This window comes from Camelina sativa, chromosome 4 (assembly GCF_000633955.1).
Source record: "Camelina sativa cultivar DH55 chromosome 4, Cs, whole genome shotgun sequence".
NCBI classification, from domain to species: domain Eukaryota; kingdom Viridiplantae; phylum Streptophyta; class Magnoliopsida; order Brassicales; family Brassicaceae; genus Camelina; species Camelina sativa.
This window is the reverse complement of record NC_025688.1, coordinates 17,252,829-17,272,249: the sequence shown is the minus strand read 5'-3', so window position 1 is coordinate 17,272,249 and position 19,421 is coordinate 17,252,829. Positions and strand designations below refer to the sequence as shown.

The following is a 19,421-nucleotide window of genomic DNA, read 5'->3' as shown; positions in this document are numbered from 1 at the left end:
AAATATATATTTGGAATCGGAACAGGCTGTGGGAAATTTGCGTTGAGGGCACTGTCTCAATGCTTAGCAAAAGAATATCAAGCTTTTGGAATACATGTGGCTCATGTTATCATCGACGGTGTGGTTGGACCTCCACGGTACGCAAATTATGCAATCATAATATTCCATTTTAAATTATAAGAAATGAATCTAGACCACAAAATATCTGTCCGAAAAAGGCTCTTTTAACTTTTTATAGCTTCCACAAACGGCAAGATTCTGATCCAAACCGACAAGATTCTTACCTCAACTAAAGAATAAAAAAAGAATTATTTTTAGAATCGTAAATACATAATTTTATCCTAAAATCGCAAATACATTTTGTGACTCCATTTCTTATTTCTTTAGTTTTTTTTTTTCTAGCAAATGGAAACCAATTTATATATGATTCCTTAGCCTCTACTATATCTTTATCTTCTTCATATTAATGGTCAAAGATGAAAGAGGATGAACTTTAATCGAGTCCCCCACAAGTCCACAACGGTCCACACTAGTACTGACACATTTAAGCGTCTGAATAAGTATTTTCATAAATAAAGTCTCATGAAAATGTATTTTTCAGAGAAATAATAAACATCCCTCCTCGAGGAATGGTCGCGAACCAATCATTGAACGTAGGAGGCGAAGATGGAGAAGGAGAAGGAGAAAGCTCGGGAGTGATGGGAATGGATCCTGATGTATTGGCTCAAACATATTGGTACCTCCATGTCCAAGACCGAAGAGCTTGGACCCATGAACTTGACATCCGACCATCAACCACAAGATACTAGCTAGCTAGTACTTTTAAATTGTGATTTGATTTTTCGGGTTTCTGATTTTTATTCAATGTTCTTTGAGCCATATATATATATATGTATTCATATTCTTGTGTTTGGAATGTAAGTAAGTATTTTAAAGGGTTTGTTAATGATTGGTGTGAATGATCTATCAATCTCTTATCTCTCTAAATAGTTTGATTTTGGTTTTTAGTTTGCGTGACTTTTGAGATGATGATTTGGTTTTGTCGGCTAAGGCTTGAACTTTTTATTTTATGTGGCGTTAAATTTGAAAAGGTACAAGTGACTTCGTGTTCGAATTGGAGACACAAGAAGAACCGACAAGTCATGTGAATGGACATAAGATCCGATCACAAAATAAAAAGGGACCCCCTTAAAAAGGTAAAATTAGAAACAATCGTCCTTTTAAGTGTTGTCACGTCAAGGAACTACTCTATGTTTCGGGGTCCATTTTTTCTTTCACTCAAGAGAGTGAAACTTTCATGATGGTCAAGTCGTCAAGAGAATCTCATTAAGGAGTCTTGTAGCTTTCTTACCTCTTTTGAATGAAAAAACAGAAGAGAGTACTGATTAGTGTTGATCAAGAACACATTGAGAGTTCTTTGACTAAACACTTGAGCTAACATTGTGTTCTTAGCATGAAGAAGCGAAACTAGACCAGGAACAGTGACTTATAACATGCCACCACAAAAAACATACATACCGGTATTCATACACATATTGGTTATATGAAAGATAAATTTTTGTACTTGTGAGTAATCGAAACAAGAGTTTACAAATCGTCTTTGGGGGAAAGGCATTATAAAAATCTTTAAACTCTCTGACTGAAGCTGATATAAGTGTAAAACAGAACAAAAAAAATCTCCCTTTGTAAAACAAAATTTCAACATCTCCGGCATATTAACATAAGAGGCATGTATAGAGAAAACAATACATGATTTAGTTTACCTTTGCAAAAGATGATCTTTGATAAACTGCTTCTTTGCTCCTATCTTTTACCCTGAGATACATAAAGGATCACAAAGAAAGAAAGAATTCAGATAGTAGATAGATTCAAGTCATAACACATATCAAACCCAAAAGTGCTATGCTTGGGCTAATAGTACTCGGTTTTGATTACCTTAAGAAAGCTTTCTTCAGCTAAGAAATGTTTATGAGTCTCAATCTTGTTTCCCTAAAAACCAAATCCAAACAGAGAGATTTTAGTGACACAAGCTTAAGATATGTAGCAACAACATTCCCAATTCTTATACAAATTTAGAATGATTCCAATTCCAATTTCAATGATAACCTAATTTATTAATCAATCAAAGATTCATAAACCCTAAGTCGAAGCAAGTGTGAACGAATCAAGATTTATAAAAAACCCCTAAATTGATAAAAGAAACCTTTGAATAGGCGAGTGACTTTATCAACAAGAGAGTCTTCTTCCTCTTCCTCATCTTCTTCATCGTCATCGTCGTCGTCATCATAATCCGAATTGGAATCAGTAGAATCATCTTCGCTCAATTCACTATCGTCTCCACTGAATCGAACAAACCCAGAACCGATCAAATACTAACGAATCAAATCTGAGAAATTAGATCACAGCGAAAATAAGCAAAATACCTCAAACTCCGATCATCTTCTTCTTCTTCTTCTTCTTCTTCTTCTTCTTCTTCATCGTCGTCTTCTTCGTTGCTACTCTCGCCATCGACATCATCATCATCATCGTCTTCTTCGTCTTCCTCATCTGAGCTATAGTCATCAATGATCTCCTTCTCATCCGTCATTGAAGTTTCAAAAAAATGCAAACGGGCTTTTGATTTTATTTTTTTTTGTTTTTCTTTCAAAGTGACCGACCATTAAACATTGTCGGAGCCCCGACCCGAAACTCTCTAATTTATTATTATTCCATTTTTTCTCAATATGTAGGATATTTTTGACATTTCTTTTTAATTTTTTTTTGTTTTATATTTTATCCGATGTTTTGCAAGTTTTTAATGTAAATATAAATGAATTTGACAACTTGTATGCATTTATATCCTACCGTATCTTTTACGATTGGTTAAATTTGCTTTAAATTAATACATAAATAATATTTTTGTTTTGGAAAGAAAAATAAATTATCGAAATTTGTGTGTTTTTATATCTTAAACATCTGAGAGATTATTATTATTATTTATTTGTTTTGTTTTGTTATTAATAAGACAATTTTTAAAAAAAGTGTATAAAGTCTACAAAATATATGATTTTCATCGATGTCACTGGTGGAACTTATGTCAATTTAATATTAATTTATATCAATTAATAGAAATTCAGATTTTTTTATTTGATCAATTAACTCAACATAACCTTTTAACCAATATGTAATTTTTAATTAACCGGTAAGTGTATAATGTATATGTATTAATTTTTTTGTTGTAAGTTGTTACATTCTACGTTTAAAATTTACATTTACTATATAATAAATACATCAATATGAATTTATATACTTTTATTTTAACCAAATAGTAAATAATGTAAATATTGATTGTATAAGTATTCAGAGTTCTTTCATAAATATCAATTAATATCTATATATCAATATTCATATATGTTAATCTCACAAATTAATCAAACATTGTTCATCTCACATCGAATCTAATCTTACAATTTACACACATTCAATATAATATATACAAATTCAAATTTGAAGTCTAACAGTTAAAGAAATGTTGAATTATTTAAATAAAATTCAAGGTTTATAGTATATCCATATTGTAATTTGTTTCTTTTGATCGTTTTGATTTAGATAATAATTCATAAAGCCTAATAGATTTCTAGTTTACAATTAACATATCTTATTTATGCTAATTATAATTGAATGTATTTTGATTTAGATAATAATTCATAAAGCCTAATAGATTTCTAGTTTACAATTAACATATCTTATGTATGCTAATTATAATTGAATGTATTTTTAAATAACAAATATATTTCAATATATATTAGTTATAACATATTGTATGTTTACTACATTCATTTCACCTACACACATCACGTGAGATTTTTAAAGTTACAAATATTATAATAATGATGGAAAGTTACAAACAACAAAGCATCAATACAAACTATTTTTTGTAATTCAATTACAAAATAAAATGTACAAAATTTGTTTTTAGTCCATCCATATATATATAAGTTATAGCATTAAACTCTATATCAGAGGCAATAAGAGTATATGGCCTTGAATGATTACTAGTTTTTAAGTGGATTTTAGTTTTTGATTTTGTTGAAAATCTATTTTTAACCATTCAAGAATTAAAAAAAAATTGGATTCTCTAAAATTTCGGAAAACTAGTTTTTAAGTGGGTTTTTCCAAATTTCTAATAAAAACTAAAAACCATAATTTTGAGGGTTTTGTGGAAAACCTTTATTTTCAACGTAATATTTTTATTTTTGAATTTTTGATTTATTAATTTTTAAATATACAACAAAAACCAAAAATCCGAAAACCAAAATCTAAAAAATAAAACCAATAAAAACTCTATTGTCATTCATAGCCTATATGTTTGATGGATTTTAGTTTTGCTGTAAAATTAGTTTTGCATTAGTTTTTTTTTTTTTTTTGCATTAGTTTAGTCTCTCAAAGGAAAATCTCTGGTCTTAAAATGGATTTTAGGTTTGTTAATCTCTTGTCACTTGCTTCAATTTTTCAATGGAGAAAAATGATACAGTTGGTCATATTTATGTGCTTATTATGCTAATTTCCAATTCTACATTTGTTGAAGAATTATGTCTATAAATTTGGTGTTATCACTTAGGTTAGATAAATCATGTGCCTTTGAAAGGTAAAAGTCCTTACTGGTTAACCTTTTACCCTGAAGTATGATGCTCTCATGGATAGTTTCACAATCTTTTTCTTTTTTAGTCCTAGAGCATCTTAACAGAATCAAAAAACCTATAATTCTACTGTGTCTATTAGATCATTTCCATAGAAAATCCACTGACATCTCACGGAAAGAACAACAATCTTTTTGTTTTTTTAAGTCAATCTAACTCTACGCAACCTCTTACCAGAAACAAAACACCAAATTATAATCTTTGATCCTACAGCTTCTGTTAGATAATTCTTCATCTAATTTTTCTCTTTTGTGCATTTTTTAAGTGATTTTACTAGCCTTGGCATGTTATTGGTGGTTGGATTGACCTTCTGGGTATACATCTTGTTTAAGAGACAGATGAAGATCAAGCAAAACCAGCTGTTCTTCAAACGTAATGGTGGCCTCCTCTTACAACAACAACTTCATTTGAAAGCAGACAACATTCAGAGGACAACAATCTTCTCCTCCACGGACTTAGACAATGCTACTGAAGGCTTTAGCACCAACAAGGTGCTTGGACAAGGTGGTTGGGGAACCGTTTACAAGGGCATGCTTCTAGACGGTAGAATCGTGGCGGTTAAGAAGTCTAAAGCTATTGATGAAAACAATCTAGAACAATTCATCAACGAGCTTATGATTCTCTCTCAGATTAATTACAGAAACATCGTCAAGGTACTTGGAAACCCAAGTTCCTATGCTCGTCTATGAATTTGTTCCCAATGCAGATCTATCCAACCTTCTCCATCACAGCACATCTGATACATCTTGGGAACCACATCTCTGTATATATATATATATATACACTAACAAATTACAAATATATATATATATATATATATTAACAATTTCTGTATATAATTCCACAAGTATATATATATATATATTAACAATTACTCACCATACTGTTCAATAATAGAATAAATAGTAATTAAATATAGATTATTTAATAAATATCAATGTATCCATATTTATATATGTTAATCTCACAAATATCAAAACATTGTCAATCTCACAATGTCAAATCTATTGCAATATTTACAATTTACACACATACTACAATAATATAATATATACATATCCAAAATTTGAAATCTAACAGTTAGAGAAATTTTGCATGTAATTTTTATAAATTGAAATAAAATTCAAGATTTATAGTATATCCATATTGTAATTTGTTTCTTTTTGATTGTTTTGATAAATTTGTAATATATAAAAATTTAGTTTTAGATAATAATTTGTAAAGCCTAATAGATTTTTAGTTTACAATTAATATGTCTTAGTCATAATTTTTATGCTAATTTTTAATGAATGTATTTGTAAGCTTACTACATTCATTTCCCCCACACATCGCGTGAGATTTTTTCAGTTACATATCTTAATAATAAAGTAAGGTTTTTAACAAAATCCAAAATTTGAAAGCTGACATGTGTCATTCTATTCAATTTTAATATATAAAGTCTATTAATTTTATATTTTATTAATTTATAAATTAAAAACTCATTAAATATTTTAAAGACATAGAAAAAAATTATACAGTATTAAATATGAATTTATTTTCATATTTCTTAATCTTTTATTTATATTAATAGAGTATTACATAATATATGAGATGTTTGAAAGAAAAATGAAAAATCACATGAAACTTAAGAACGTGTTAAACTTCTACACAAAATTTGTTTTTAATGAATTAACAAAATGCTTAGGTGACAATAAAAAATAGATAGTATGACATTTGAAAGACTATTTTATTTGTTATAAAAAAAACCCATGTAAAATTATTTTTCTTAGCTTTTGCTTATATTTTACATATGTTTTGCTTTTTTTGTGATGAGAAACTATTGGTTGGCCATTTAAATTGTTTGATTGGAATAGGTTCAAGCTGGTTGCACAAAGTCCAGCCTAACAACTGAAAGTCTCTGAAGGTTAATTGAGTGCATGCTTTTAGCTCAGTTTGGGTTATTCATCTTTTGTATCTGCAGCTTTCTCCTTTCCGGTTATTTTCCTTTACAGGTTGTGATGAGAAGCCAAAAAAGAACAGAACTTGCAAAGTCTTTCGGTTAAATAAACCATATCAAACACTTGGTTTTGAAGGACTCTCTCTGAAGTCTTCTCATGGTTTGCATTGCTATCTTTTTTAGAGAAAAGAATTTGTTAAACTAGAGCTAGACAGCGAAAGAAATTATTAAGAGAAGATCACAACTTTACAATCTGTTTTGTACAAAGAACCAATTTACTTGGTCGGTATTTTATATCATTTTCTCTCTTGTCATCTCTGTCTGGCCTTCGGTCGCCGCCCACCATGCTAATCCTTCATAATCTTGCTCCCTCCATGATCCCTTGTAGCATGGTCACGGTCATGTCTGTTGTCTTGTCTCTGCTTCCTCCGTCCCAGTCTCTGAGATGTTTATTCTCTCTTGGTCTGTCCTCACTGCAGACAAGGCCACAGCATTATCAGCACCAAAATTGGTCCCAACAAGGCTAACGAGTTTAGTGAGAAATGAAAATGATATCCCAAGTCCAACAGACCAAAAATCTTTATAGATGTAGAAAATACGAAAAGAGAAACGGGTTTATAATACTCCCAACTCCAACTACCAACAATGTAAAGTGTACAACACCAAAAGCAATGGGATCATTTATTCAGGTCATTTGCATATAAGATTTCAAATTTAACTTGGATTTCCCAAACAGCAAGAGGGCATGAAAGAAACATACATAAAACATAAATGGTGGATTACATTTCTGTAAGTCCTCAGCAGCCTTTTCAACACCTTGAGGGTTTATGAATGAATCCTCTCCCTTTTCGGTGCCTAGTCGAAACAGAATTAGGTGCATCATACAGGAGAGTCAACTTCTGGCTTGGGTGGACATTTCATAAGATTATCATTTGTGTTAGTGAACCTGACGAGTTTTAGAGAATACATTAACAACTCAAATCTGTGAGAACAAGATCAGATTGCAGATACAAAAAGTGTGTTTCATATCAAACAAATATGCAACACTGTAAGGCAGGCTATGAAAACTTCCATAAAAAAGTCATATTACTGAAAACGTATTTAAAAAAGTGAACCAGATCCACCTTCATAGTAGCTAAATTCCCATATACTGAATCAATATAGACTTGATGCATTTATAATAAAAACTCAATTTTAGAAAATAAATACTGAGTGTTACAATGCAATCGAATATAGAAACGAAGCAAAGTATAAAACGACTTGGGTATTCAATTTGACGAAGTAGAACAACCAATGTCGAATCTGGTGCTCGCAAAGGGATCACGAAAGAGCTGAACGGGCAGAAGTTAAACAAGAGTAATCACGAATCAGCAAAGTTGAGATAAAGAGACGAACCAGCTTAAGCTGAAGAACATATATGTCTTTGGTTTTTCTCTCGCAGCTCAGCTAGGGTTCTACTTCTCTACACCACCAACACTCTTCTACCATCAATCTCAAAACTTCTTTTAGAGAACCGTTTTGTTGAATCTATAGCTTAGACCTAACTAATAGACATTGTGAAGAAACTAAAACTCGAGAGAGAGCGAGGGCGAGAGACAAACTGAATCCCAAACCGGGTCAACCAAACATAAATTGAATCGCAAACCGGTTTTTTCTGGGTATTAAGTAATCCGGTCCGACATCCAAAATTATCTGGATACCGGATTTTTCCGGTTATTAAGTAATCCGGTCCGACATCCAAAATTTATCTGGAAACCGGATTCTATGTGCCGATACTATCAAATCATGTTATCGATGAAAGCTACAACACTTTTTTTTTTTTTTCTTATTGAAAGTTTTTTTATTTTATTTGATCTACAATGTATTTGTTCTCGTTTATGGCCGCAAACAACAAATTTGTTTGTTTATAAATTAAAATTTTCTTCTATTGATGTCAAAAACTAATGTCGTACGTACGTTGCTTTGTAAAATTTTTGAATTTCTCTTGTTTTAGCCTTAAATGTCGCCTTAGGTGTGTAATCACATCTATCGACTGTCGCTGAGGCAAATTTGTATGTGTACTACTTACTAGCTATACTTGCTTAATTGTATACATCTTTCAAAACACAATCAGGCACATGTATATCAAAAACAATCACATAACTTAGAACATTTTAATTAATTGATAAAACATAGCTTTTGGTTTTGGCAAACATCAATAGGGACGTCGATCAGGGATATTTGTAAGACCCCGATCCTAAAATCCCATACATAGCCGTACGGGCTAGTAGAAATTTCTCTAAGGGCCTATGTAAATTCTATTCGTTCGTTTAACCATATGCAACAACGGATATGTAAACAAGTGTTATAACTTAAAAATACGCATTCATTAATTTAGAGATTCAAATTATCCTTAAAAAATCATTCTTAACACCATACATGGTACCAATACAATCCTTAGAAATAAAAGCCATAGTTTAAACTACCCAAAGCCACTATCCTCTTCCTCCCTTGCCTCCGTCACACGAGCTGGTCAGCCACTAAAATCCTGATCACCGGACCTTTCTTTTCCTGCGTCCATATAAAGGAGGCGTAAGCAAACAAATTTGCTTAGTGGAGCGGTCATCCCGTCTCACTAGGCTCAGTTCAATAATCTCAATCCGACACAGGGTATGTTCCAATCAAGTCACGCAAGTAAAAAAATTCACATAGGATAGTTGTCCAAGTCGTTAAGACCAACCACCATTCATACTGCAATAGAACACATTAACCATTAACTAAGACAAGCAATTAACGAGATTAAATAAACCACGGGTCAAGAGATTCAACCATGGAACTCGGCCACAGTCACACACTCACCTTCGGTTTTGACCTACGGTGCTAATCTCTCGATCCCTATGCCCAATTCTGATCCCCGCCTCTACACGGACAGATCTACATCGTTAACCACCAATGTATGAACCATATACTATCGATGGATCAAGGTGGAGGAAGACTTACTGTTCTTCTCTCGATCTAGACTTAGGAATTCTCGGCCAAGCTCGATGGAAACTCTTCTCTCTTTCTCTTGCGGCGGCTAAAAGGTCTTATGCGAAAACTAGAGAATTTCTCTAAGGGTTCTATCTTTTAAATAGGGTCGACTAAACCGCCTTGAGTTGCCCCAAAACGATAAACCCTATCGTCCACCAACTTCCTAATTTTTCGCATCTATCCTTATCCGACCAATTTTGCCTTTTCCACGAGTTTCCTTTCCCGTGAGTCGGCTTAAATCTTTGCAAGATTTCCGAGTTCCCGGGCCACCCATCGGCCCATGGTCTAATCGGTCCATCCTTGTCCATCGGCCCGATCCATCGTTCACCGATGCAACTATTTCTGGATAGTCCTATTTCACTATCACTCTCACTATCACTATCACCATCACTAGGACTTTCACTCCCACTATCACTCGGACTGTCACTTAGACTAAGTGCCGAATATTCCCATTTTCATCTAGAAACTTACATGTGTGCATCATCTACAATGTAAGGTTTAGAATTCCTTTTCTTCAGTTCAAACATCTGTTCACTACTTCGGTAGTCTCGAACTCTCCATTTCCATCTGGAACCATTGGCTATCGAATAACGGCCGTTGTTCTTTACGGATCCTAATTCGTCTTATTTTCGTTCCGAGGTTTGTATCAAGTACGTCCCAATTCTTTCGGATACGTCCTGATCCTTCCGGATACGTCCTGATTCTTCCGGATACGTCTTGATCCTTCTAGATACGTCCTGATCCTTCCGGATACGTGTATGTACCATCTCTCATACCGCGTACGTACAATTTCACGTACCGCCGGTACCAAGGAAGCTGGTCGTTACAATATTCCCGGAGGATCGTAGCTACATATGATCCAGACGTACTCAACATTCTGACACCTCACCGAGCTGCAACCAACCCGGACCGACTCACGCCACACGATCTGATGAAGAAAGTCCTTGCACACACCTTGACATGTACAACACTAACACACACTTATCTTTTTTTGATACACTCTTTTTTATATTTTATTCTCAGCTTTCATAAAAACCACATATTAATTATAACAACTATGCAAATGGGTATATGTGAATATCCTCTAACTTCTTCAAGTTTTTCCCAGTTAACAATTATGCAAATGGGTCAAATTTTCCACAAATTCTTCGAACTCTCTAAGCATTTCTCTTGTTTTTTTTTCCTTCTACGTATTATTTTTCGTAAATTGTTCAAAACTTCGGATCTTTCACAAAAACTCTGGGGACTCAATTTGTAAAAAAAAAAAGCAATTACTTTGTTGGTTAATAATACATTATACAAAAAAAAAAACGAAAAAAGTCGGTGATGCATAAGCATAACTAAATAATTAATTATATAATAAAGCTGGTTGATTCGTGTTATGTTTTACTTATTTTTAGCTTATATTTTATTTATGTTTTACTTTGTAAATTTTAATGCATATAATTATTAGTGAACACACAAATTGTTGGCAAAATGAGCTTATAGGAATGAATTTTAATTATTGTTGAGGATTTTAGTATATATTTTTTATTTTAATTTTATAAATTTTAAATATTTTAAATTAGTTTGACATAAAAAACAATTAGTACTTATGACATGCTGTTGGGTAGACACTCGCGAGAGAATAGATTATGTCATTGGCATAAGCATTGAGGGCATTAATGGTAATACATCAGTCGGAGGATACAAAAAGACATTTCAGACAGACAAGTTTAACAAAGGTCTTTCACCATACTTTGATATGGAGTGGCTCTTGTCGACGAATTACACTCTGACGGTTCAACTTAAATGGTTAGTACACAGCGCCAATGGATATCCAGCATATTCTTGCTTCGGTAGTTACGCCGGCAACCATATATTATGGGTGGATGCAAAGGTGACCAATATTTCTTATAATCTTATATTATTGCGTTCTGACTTGTGAGAAGGAATTTACTTTATTATAACATTTCCTTTATAGACATAGTGTCAAATGCTTAATGCTGATGGAAGACGCAAATTTTGTGATGGAGGCACTTGTGTGAACACTCCAATAGACTTTTATTGTGTATACAAGAAGAACAAGTCATTGTTTATAATTATAGGTAAACACAAAAACCTTTAGTCATGAATTGATATGATATTATACAATATGACGGATAAATATACTATAGTCTAGATAAGTTAAAAGAAATTGAACATATCAAACACATGTTACAAATATACAATAACATATATATGTTTTAAGATAGATGACGCTCTAGGAGAAAGTGAAGAATGTCAGAAACATCATCAATCTTCCTAACATCATCATCATTCTCTACAAACCTAACAACCACACTTATTTTTTTCTTTTTACCGTTTTGATAAATTTTTCATATATAAAAATTTAGTTTTAGATAATAATTCATAAAAACATAATAGATTTCTAGTTTACAATTAACATATTTTAGTTACAATATTTATACTAATTATAATTAAATGTATTTTTAAATAACTAAATATATTTCAATATATATTATTTATTGTATGTTTACTATATTCATTTCAACTACCCATCGAGTAAGCTTTTAGTTATAAATATTATATTAATGAGGGAAAAAATACAAACAACAAACCATCAATACAAACTATTTCTTGTAACTCGATTACAAAATCAAATGTACAAAAATTGTTTCCAGTCCATCCATATATATAAGCTATAGCATTAAACTCTATATTAGAGGCAATAAGAGTAAATATGTTTGATGGATTTTAGTTTAGCATTAGCTTTGCATTAGTATTGCATTAAAATTAGTTTTGTCTATAACATTTGTTTTTTGCATTAGTTTAGTCTTTCTAGGGAAAATATCTGGTCTTAAAGATGAATTTTAGTTTTGTTAATTTCTTTTCACTTGCTTCAAACTTTCTGTGGAGAAAAAATTATTCGGTTGGTCATGTTGATGTCCTTATTATGCTAATTTCCAATTCTACTATTTTTTTTTGGACAAACTTCCAATTCTACATTTGTTGAAGAATTATGTCTATAAAATTGGTGTTGTGTTGATAGAGCTCATCACATGAGAGAAGACGATTATTCACCAAAACATGTGTTTAACGAGAAATTTTTACTCTTACTATTAAAGATAGCAGATTGGTTGAGGTGATTGATACCAAGATGAAAGGTAATCACAACCTTGAACAAGTCACTGTAGCTGCAACATTGGTTAGGAGGTGTGTGAGAAAGAAAGGCTAGAAAAGACCTTTATGAGAAATATCCCATAAAATTGTTGTGTCAATTCTTGTAATTCGATTACTACAAAATATTATTACATATGTACAGAGAATCATGTCCCCATTATTAGGACTCTTTGAAGTCTTCTCATGGTTTTCATTGCTATTTTTTTACATGAAAAGTTGTTTAAATTAGAGTCAGGCAGCAAAATAAATTATTAAGAGACGATCACAATTCACAACTTAACAATCTGTTTAGGTATAGAGAACCAGTTTACTTGGTCGGTTTTTATATCATTTTCTCTCTTGCCATCTCATATTTGCTTAGACTTTAGACTAATCAAACAACCTTAATATACAATCATCTAGTTATGCATCACAATTTTTTTTCATTTGTTATTGTTGTTTTTTTAGAATGTATTAATTAACCAACAAAGTAATTGCTTTTTTCGAATTGAGCCCGGAAGTTATTGTGAGAAATTCAACTAGAATTTTTTTCCAAATCAATTTTGGTTTTGAGAAATTTGAAATCTCTACGTTTATTCTAATCGCGAAAAATAAACATAATTTTACGATTTAAAACGTAGTTAATGGTTAATAGGAAAGAAAACTAATACGTAGAAGGAAAAAACCTAGAGAATTGCTAACTGAGTTCGAAGAATTTATGTGGAAGATTTGACCCATTTGTTCAATTGTTAACTGGGAAAAATTCTTAACTCGAAGAAGTTAGAGGATCTTTTGGAAAAAAACTTCTATTGGTTTAAGTCTTACGACAATAAAAGTAGTGGTTTACAATTTTTTCTCTTTCATTGTAATCATTTTTCGGAACAATAATTTAATAGAGAAAATTTTGGAAAATAAGATTGGTATCAAAAGACCAAAATCTAGAAGAATGTCAGAAACATCATCAATCAATCGTCATAAGTTACCAAGTTTGGAAAACAATATCATCATTTTTCTCTAAAAAACCGTTACCTAACACACACACTTACCTTTTTTTTTGCTACACTCTTTTTTTCAATATTTTCTTCTCAGCTTTCATAACAAAAGTCAAAAGCCACATATTATATAACTCTCTAAGAAAAGCTCCTAGGAGAAAGTGATCTCAGACAAATTTCATACATATCATTCGAAGTTTCAAAACCAATCTAATGAGCTTTGATCGTACGGCTAGACACACCATGTAGCAATTTCACAAATCCAAGAAAGCTAAGCTTTCCATCTGTATGCCTAAGCCAATCGTGAAGCACTGCGTGAACCGGTACAGAAGGACCAAGACCAAGTTCCTGAAATAAGTTATAACCAAATGAGTTCATTTGAGCATTTTGCAAAGACTTGAAACAGAGTTTTGTATAAATATAAAGAGACAAACCGAAGCGAGTTCATCAATCATGATGGGTCGGTTTCCGTCCTTTTCGAAAAGCTCATAAGCACAACGAGCGTGTTGTTCCCATCGATCAAGAGCTTCTAGCTGGTGAACACTCAAAGCCGCTGCACAGAATTCCTCAAAGTCCATTCTTCTATATTGAAGAGCACTCAGCTACAAAGACGGTCCAATAAGCAATATCAATTACCAAAGTCAAATTGTGTGGTTCAAACATTGAATCCCACGAATTAAAGGTTCTTACTTGTGCTAAGAATTCTGGAATACGTGAATCCTTCATTGCATCTGTTGCCATTTTCATCAGAGCCTAACAAAGAGAGTTTGAGTCAGTGTCATGATAATACTAATAACCAAAGCATACCAGAAGATAAACTGAAACAGGACGGAAGATAGAAAACTTACGGATTTGATGTTTTCTAGACTTATGGTTCCGTTCTTACTAGGTTCTAACAAAGCAAACTGCTCCCTCAGATAAAACAGTTCATCAACCGTAAGTGTTTTCGATAATGCCTGCAAGAAAATGGCTAACGTTAAGCAAAAACAACAGAAGTGACCATTGAAGCAGAAATACTGAAAAACTGATCCACCCCACCCTTAATGCAGCTTTACGGAGAGATGATGATCGTAAATAAGCTCTCATAAGTTTAAAAACCAGAATATCCAATGGAACCTTTGCATCATTTGAGTCTTTTATCCATGGATGACCTGAAAGAAAATAAAATATTTGCTTACAATCTTGTTTTCACATTGGAACAATTTTTGTATGCATTCTACACTTACTTAAGGCTTGAGCAGCTGTTAATCTTCTACGCGGGTCTTTGTTTAGCAACCGCTTTACAAAATCTCTTGCCTCTGAAGATAACAAAGGCCAAGGAGGGTCGTCAAAACTCGGATCTGCTTTTAGAACAGCTCGAAAGATTCCTGATTCAGTTCTAGCCCAAAACGGTCGGCTTCCACACAAAAGAATATACACAATCACACCGACACTCCAAATATCAGCTTCTGTACTGTAAGATCTATGTAGAACTTCAGGTGCTACATAGTATGCACTGCCAACAATGTCATTGAGCCTCTCATCTGCAAATTCAATTGTCAAAGTATATATATAAACAAATGTAAGTCTCTAGATTCTGGAATCTAAATATACAGACGGCATATAATCTAAGGGCTTTACCTGGTCTCACGTAATCTGACAAACCGAAATCTATTGCCTTCAATTGAGAGGTGTCTTCTTTTGAGGTAAAAAGAAAATTCTGATCCAAACAGTTTAAGTAAACTTCATTTAGATTCTAATGAACATCAAATGTATAAGTAGGAAGAAAGAGCTTTCATTACCTCAGGTTTGAGATCTCTGTGTACAACACCTTGGAGATGACAAAACGCAACCACATTTAATATTTGTATCATAACAGTCTTTGCATCCTCCTCTGTGTACTTCCCACCTCTGCACACAAAACACCACCAAGTTCAATAAAAACAATCTCAAAACCAGTAAGAACGAACAATCCTACTACTAAACTGGCTAAAATTTCTTTACCTTGAAAGTATTCTATCCAAAAGCTCTCCTCCTTCACATAACCTAAAACAAGAAACACAGAAACACTTTAAACCTTGTCAATGCTAATTTCAGAATAAAGTCTGAGCAAAAGTGAGCTTACTCCATCACTATATAGACATTATCATGATCCTCATATGCATCATAGAAATGAGGAAGATTGTTATGACCAGACAAAGCCCTCAATATCTTCACTTCCCTCCTCACATCTTCAATTGCAATAGCCGTCGTCATCTACACAACACAACATCACCAAAACTGAAATTGAAAAGCTTTGTACAAGTACCATCTCTCTAATCTAAACAGATCTCGTCATAACAATCCATGTAAACACAGACGAAAGTAAAAAAATCACTACTAACCTTAGCTTTGGGAATAACCTTAACAGCGACTTGTTGACCTTTATTATCACCCTTCTTAAACTTAGCAGCACAAGTATAACCAAAATGACCACGACCAACTTCATCACCAAGCTCATACTTACTCGCAAAACTCTTGGAAAAACCAAAGCTTTTATCCAATCCAACACCACCTCCTTCAGCTTCACTCCCTTCAGGGATCGCCGACGAATTAGGCTTCACAGAGCCATGCCTTCTCGCTAAAAGAGCTCTGATGTGTTTAGCCGGAGAAGGAGGAGGAAACGGCCGTTTGAAAAACCTCTTCGGCGTAGAGTTACCACTACTAGCGTTAGTCGCCGGAGATCTCGCCGGAGTCTTCTTGGAGAAGAAAGAGTGAGCTGGACTCGGACTGTAAAAGGGGAAAAACGGAGACTTTTTCCCTTCATTGCTCGCTACTACACTCTGATCTTCGACAGGGTTGCCTCCATTAACGGATGAGCTCGAAGGCTTGACGGATTCAGACGCCGGAAGTGGACTATTTCTCGCCGGAGTTTGATCGGAGTTAGGTGAATTCGGCTTCGAAGTACAGAGACCCATTACGAATCTCTACTCTTCTCACATCACACGAAAATATCAAAACCTCTCAATTGTATCTCATCATCGGAATCAAAAACAAGTAAAAAAAATTCAAACTTTTGAATCTTGGCAAAAACAAAAAAAAGATGAAATTTTTATAATTGGGAGAAGTAAGATTTTTTTTTAAAAAAAATTGTAATTTTTGCTTCGTCTTCTTTCTTTGGAATTGACTCCTTTGTCTATGGCGAATTCCAAAGCGAAGGATTTGGATCCAAGAGGAATGAGTTAAAAAGAGAAACGACGATACGTTCGCTTTTTAGAAGAAAAAAAAAATAACATTTTTATTTTAACCATTTGAACAACTACTACTAATTACACAATTAAACTACTTAAGTAGTGTTTTTTAATCACTTTAACTAAAATTTGTTACGCATCTTTGGTAACATTTTATATAATAAATTTGTGTGTATGTAAAGACAAAGAACAAACTAGAAAATAGGAGAATTAGGTGAAAATTTGCCAAATTTATAACTATAGAGTGTGAATATTAATGTTGTTGTGTACTTTGTAATTTTTGGTATTATCTCAATCATGAATATAAAGGCTAACCTAACCAACTGCATTAATTATATAGAGTTTTATTATTTGGATAAGTTCTTTGGGAGGAGAATTAATTCGACAATTTTAATAGACATTGACAGGGTTTTGTATTATTATTATTATTATTATTATTATTATGCAGATGCATTTAAACTCCTGCCAACTCTTGAATGTTGCATAATAATTTCGATTATTTTTGGTAAGACCGATAATAGTAAGTTAACCAATCATAATTTCATATTATGGATTTATATAGAATCAAAAACGTTTCGTTTTTTTGTTTTGTTTTGTTTTTTGCAGTTTAAAAAAAAATAATTACTATTCTTATAGACTTTATTGACAGTGATTAAACTAACACGGTGGCAAATAAATTTTTCATATGTTAACAAGTTCGAGTTCTATTTGGTTACTACAATCTTCAAATAATAAAACAACACATTATCGAATTTAAACCAAAAATGTAATACGAGAACACTAAAACGTTTGGTTTGCTATGATGGAAACGCTAATACGTATCTATGATGGAAACGCTAACGTATCTCCTTTTTTTCTGTAAAAATGTATCGTATGTCCAAGTTAAATTTTTATGTGCCCGTTTAGAAGTATTATTATTTTAAAAAGACTTAAATTGTATATGGACACACTCAGTCCGACGGTATTAATATTGCCCTATAAGTTAATAACATCATTGTCCATATACAATAAAATTGATTGTCACTACGAACAATATATTAAAATTTTAACAAAAAAAAAATGTATGTATTGCTTCACTAATGCCAAAGCAAACAATCAGAATTTTCTAAAATCTAACTATTATTGTTATTTGAACTTGTCTATCAATACATAGAGAAGCAACATAACTTGTAACAAAACGAAATTTCTAACTATTGTAATCCAAAATGTTATTGGTTTCGAAATGTGATGTAATAGTAATCGGAGATCGACGTAAGGAGGAACAGAGAGGTGGGTGGGTAAAGCAGGACCCAGCATAGACTCTAAATGGTCCAGCTCGATAAATAGATAATAGTAATGTGTGAGTCCCGAATAAATATGTGTAGAAGTAGGTTTGTTCCTTCCTTAATTAACGCTATTGCCATTTGGATTCTGTGGTAGGGACTTATCGATGCTTCCTCGAAAAATAAAATAGAAAGCTGCATTCTCTATTAATCACTTCAAGGTTACAATCGTAACTCCAACTTCTATTACTCGTTATTGTTATGGTTATTGGTCAAAGACGTTAACTTCTATCACGTAGAACACAAACAAACCTAACTGCTACTTGTAAGATTTTGACATTTTTTAAAATTATCTTTAGCTACGTTATAGGCGCAAAAGTTTGATTCAAAAGTTTGAGGATTTTGCGTAATTAGTTATGGTTATTATAAAATAAAAGCAATACAACGTGAGACTGTATGAAAACTAATGATTATGTTGCATACTTGTATTTATATAATTCGTATGATGATGAAAATGAAACTTGCTTAACTTAGTTGCTTGTTGCACCCGACATACTGAGAAGCCAATTCAAATTTTGCAGCTAGCTATAATTTTTTCCCCACTTATATTCGTATGATTTAGTTTTTTTTTTCAAATGCATGCACACGTAGTGGTAAACATATTCATTATGTATCCCTTAAAGATTTTTATGTGTTGATGATTTTTGTATTTTCCTATTTTCTTGTAAATCAGTTTGAATTTTTTTTAATTATTATTGCTCATCCAAGTGAAACCTTTTATTAACAAAAAAAAAGTGTCTAGCAAAAGACTAATTAAATATTGTGGTTTTTAAAAGGAAAAACTAATGTAAATAAATAAAATATAGACTAATATTTTCGATATGTACAAACGTGTATACAGAAGTTGTTGTTAATAAAAGCTAGGATTAATTTGTGATAGCAATTAACAACAATCCTAAGCTTAAAAGAGAATCAATTAAAGAAATAAGAAAATGATACTAGCTACTTTGTTTCTAACCAAAAAGAAGTATTTATATACTTGTTTGTAATACGTGAGCAAATCATATAGTCAAGGTGATTAGCGGCAAGCTTAACATCTCATGAACCTATCATATGAATATTGCAATAAATAAATCACTTAATAGTAGAATAGAGCGGGTGTAATGGAAACAAAATGGGGGAAAATCATACCC

At 32.4% G+C, this 19,421-nt stretch overlaps 4 protein-coding genes and 1 long non-coding RNA gene across 6 annotated transcripts in view; 2 read left to right on the top strand and 3 right to left on the bottom strand.

Annotated features, from left to right (window-relative positions):
* Window positions 1-1,005, top strand: part of LOC104780881 (3-oxoacyl-[acyl-carrier-protein] reductase FabG-like) — a 3,430-nt gene extending 2,425 nt beyond the window's left edge. Inside the window, exons 4-5 of the mRNA XM_010505422.1 lie at window positions 26-137; window positions 602-1,005. Of these exons, the coding sequence (XP_010503724.1) occupies window positions 26-137; window positions 602-809 (320 nt within the window). The 3' untranslated portion in view covers window positions 810-1,005. The remainder of the gene's footprint in view (window positions 1-25; window positions 138-601) is intronic.
* Window positions 1,469-2,659, bottom strand: LOC104780880 (glutamic acid-rich protein-like). The gene is made up of 4 exons (XM_010505421.2): window positions 2,424-2,659; window positions 2,204-2,340; window positions 1,936-1,989; window positions 1,469-1,815 (listed from the first exon to the last, which is right to left on the bottom strand). The coding sequence occupies exons 1-3, from the start codon at window positions 2,585-2,587 to the stop codon at window positions 1,976-1,978; spliced, it is 315 nt and encodes a 104-aa protein (XP_010503723.1). The 5' UTR covers window positions 2,588-2,659; the 3' UTR covers window positions 1,469-1,815; window positions 1,936-1,975.
* LOC104783983 (wall-associated receptor kinase-like 9) lies at window positions 5,018-5,368 on the top strand. Its single transcript, XM_010509070.1, has one exon. It carries the CDS (start codon window positions 5,018-5,020, stop codon window positions 5,366-5,368), a length of 351 nt encoding a protein of 116 aa, XP_010507372.1.
* LOC104780879 lies at window positions 6,824-8,197 on the bottom strand. 2 transcript variants are annotated; one of them, XR_766830.2, is made up of 3 exons: window positions 8,011-8,197; window positions 7,376-7,561; window positions 6,824-7,088 (listed from the first exon to the last, which is right to left on the bottom strand). It is a non-coding gene; the product is annotated as an uncharacterized LOC104780879 (long non-coding RNA). The 2 variants fall into 2 exon arrangements; XR_766831.2 differs by having other exon boundaries at window positions 7,399-7,561.
* On the bottom strand, window positions 13,865-17,027 carry LOC104780878 (CDPK-related kinase 5). Its single transcript, XM_010505420.2, has 11 exons — window positions 16,121-17,027; window positions 15,862-15,992; window positions 15,741-15,782; window positions 15,539-15,647; window positions 15,378-15,456; window positions 14,984-15,280; window positions 14,796-14,908; window positions 14,606-14,713; window positions 14,448-14,510; window positions 14,192-14,359; window positions 13,865-14,105 (listed from the first exon to the last, which is right to left on the bottom strand). Exons 1-11 carry the CDS (start codon window positions 16,691-16,693, stop codon window positions 13,968-13,970), a joined length of 1,821 nt encoding a protein of 606 aa, XP_010503722.1. The 5' UTR covers window positions 16,694-17,027; the 3' UTR covers window positions 13,865-13,967.

Excerpts from the sequence above, each read along its gene's own strand:
- LOC104780880 (XM_010505421.2), bottom strand. The coding sequence starts at position 2,587 with ATGACGGATGAGAAGGAGATCATTGATGACTATAGCTCAGATGAGGAA. Across the intron at positions 2,341-2,423 it reads GAAGATGATCGGAGTTTGAG|TGGAGACGATAGTGAATTGA; the intron begins GTATTTTGCTTA and ends TGTTCGATTCAG.
- LOC104783983 (XM_010509070.1), top strand. The coding sequence starts at position 5,018 with ATGAAGATCAAGCAAAACCAGCTGTTCTTCAAACGTAATGGTGGCCTC.
- LOC104780878 (XM_010505420.2), bottom strand. The coding sequence starts at position 16,693 with ATGGGTCTCTGTACTTCGAAGCCGAATTCACCTAACTCCGATCAAACT. Across the intron at positions 15,993-16,120 it reads AGGTTATTCCCAAAGCTAAG|ATGACGACGGCTATTGCAAT; the intron begins GTTAGTAGTGAT and ends TGTGTTGTGTAG. Across the intron at positions 15,783-15,861 it reads AATGTCTATATAGTGATGGA|GTTATGTGAAGGAGGAGAGC; the intron begins GTAAGCTCACTT and ends TTCTTGTTTTAG.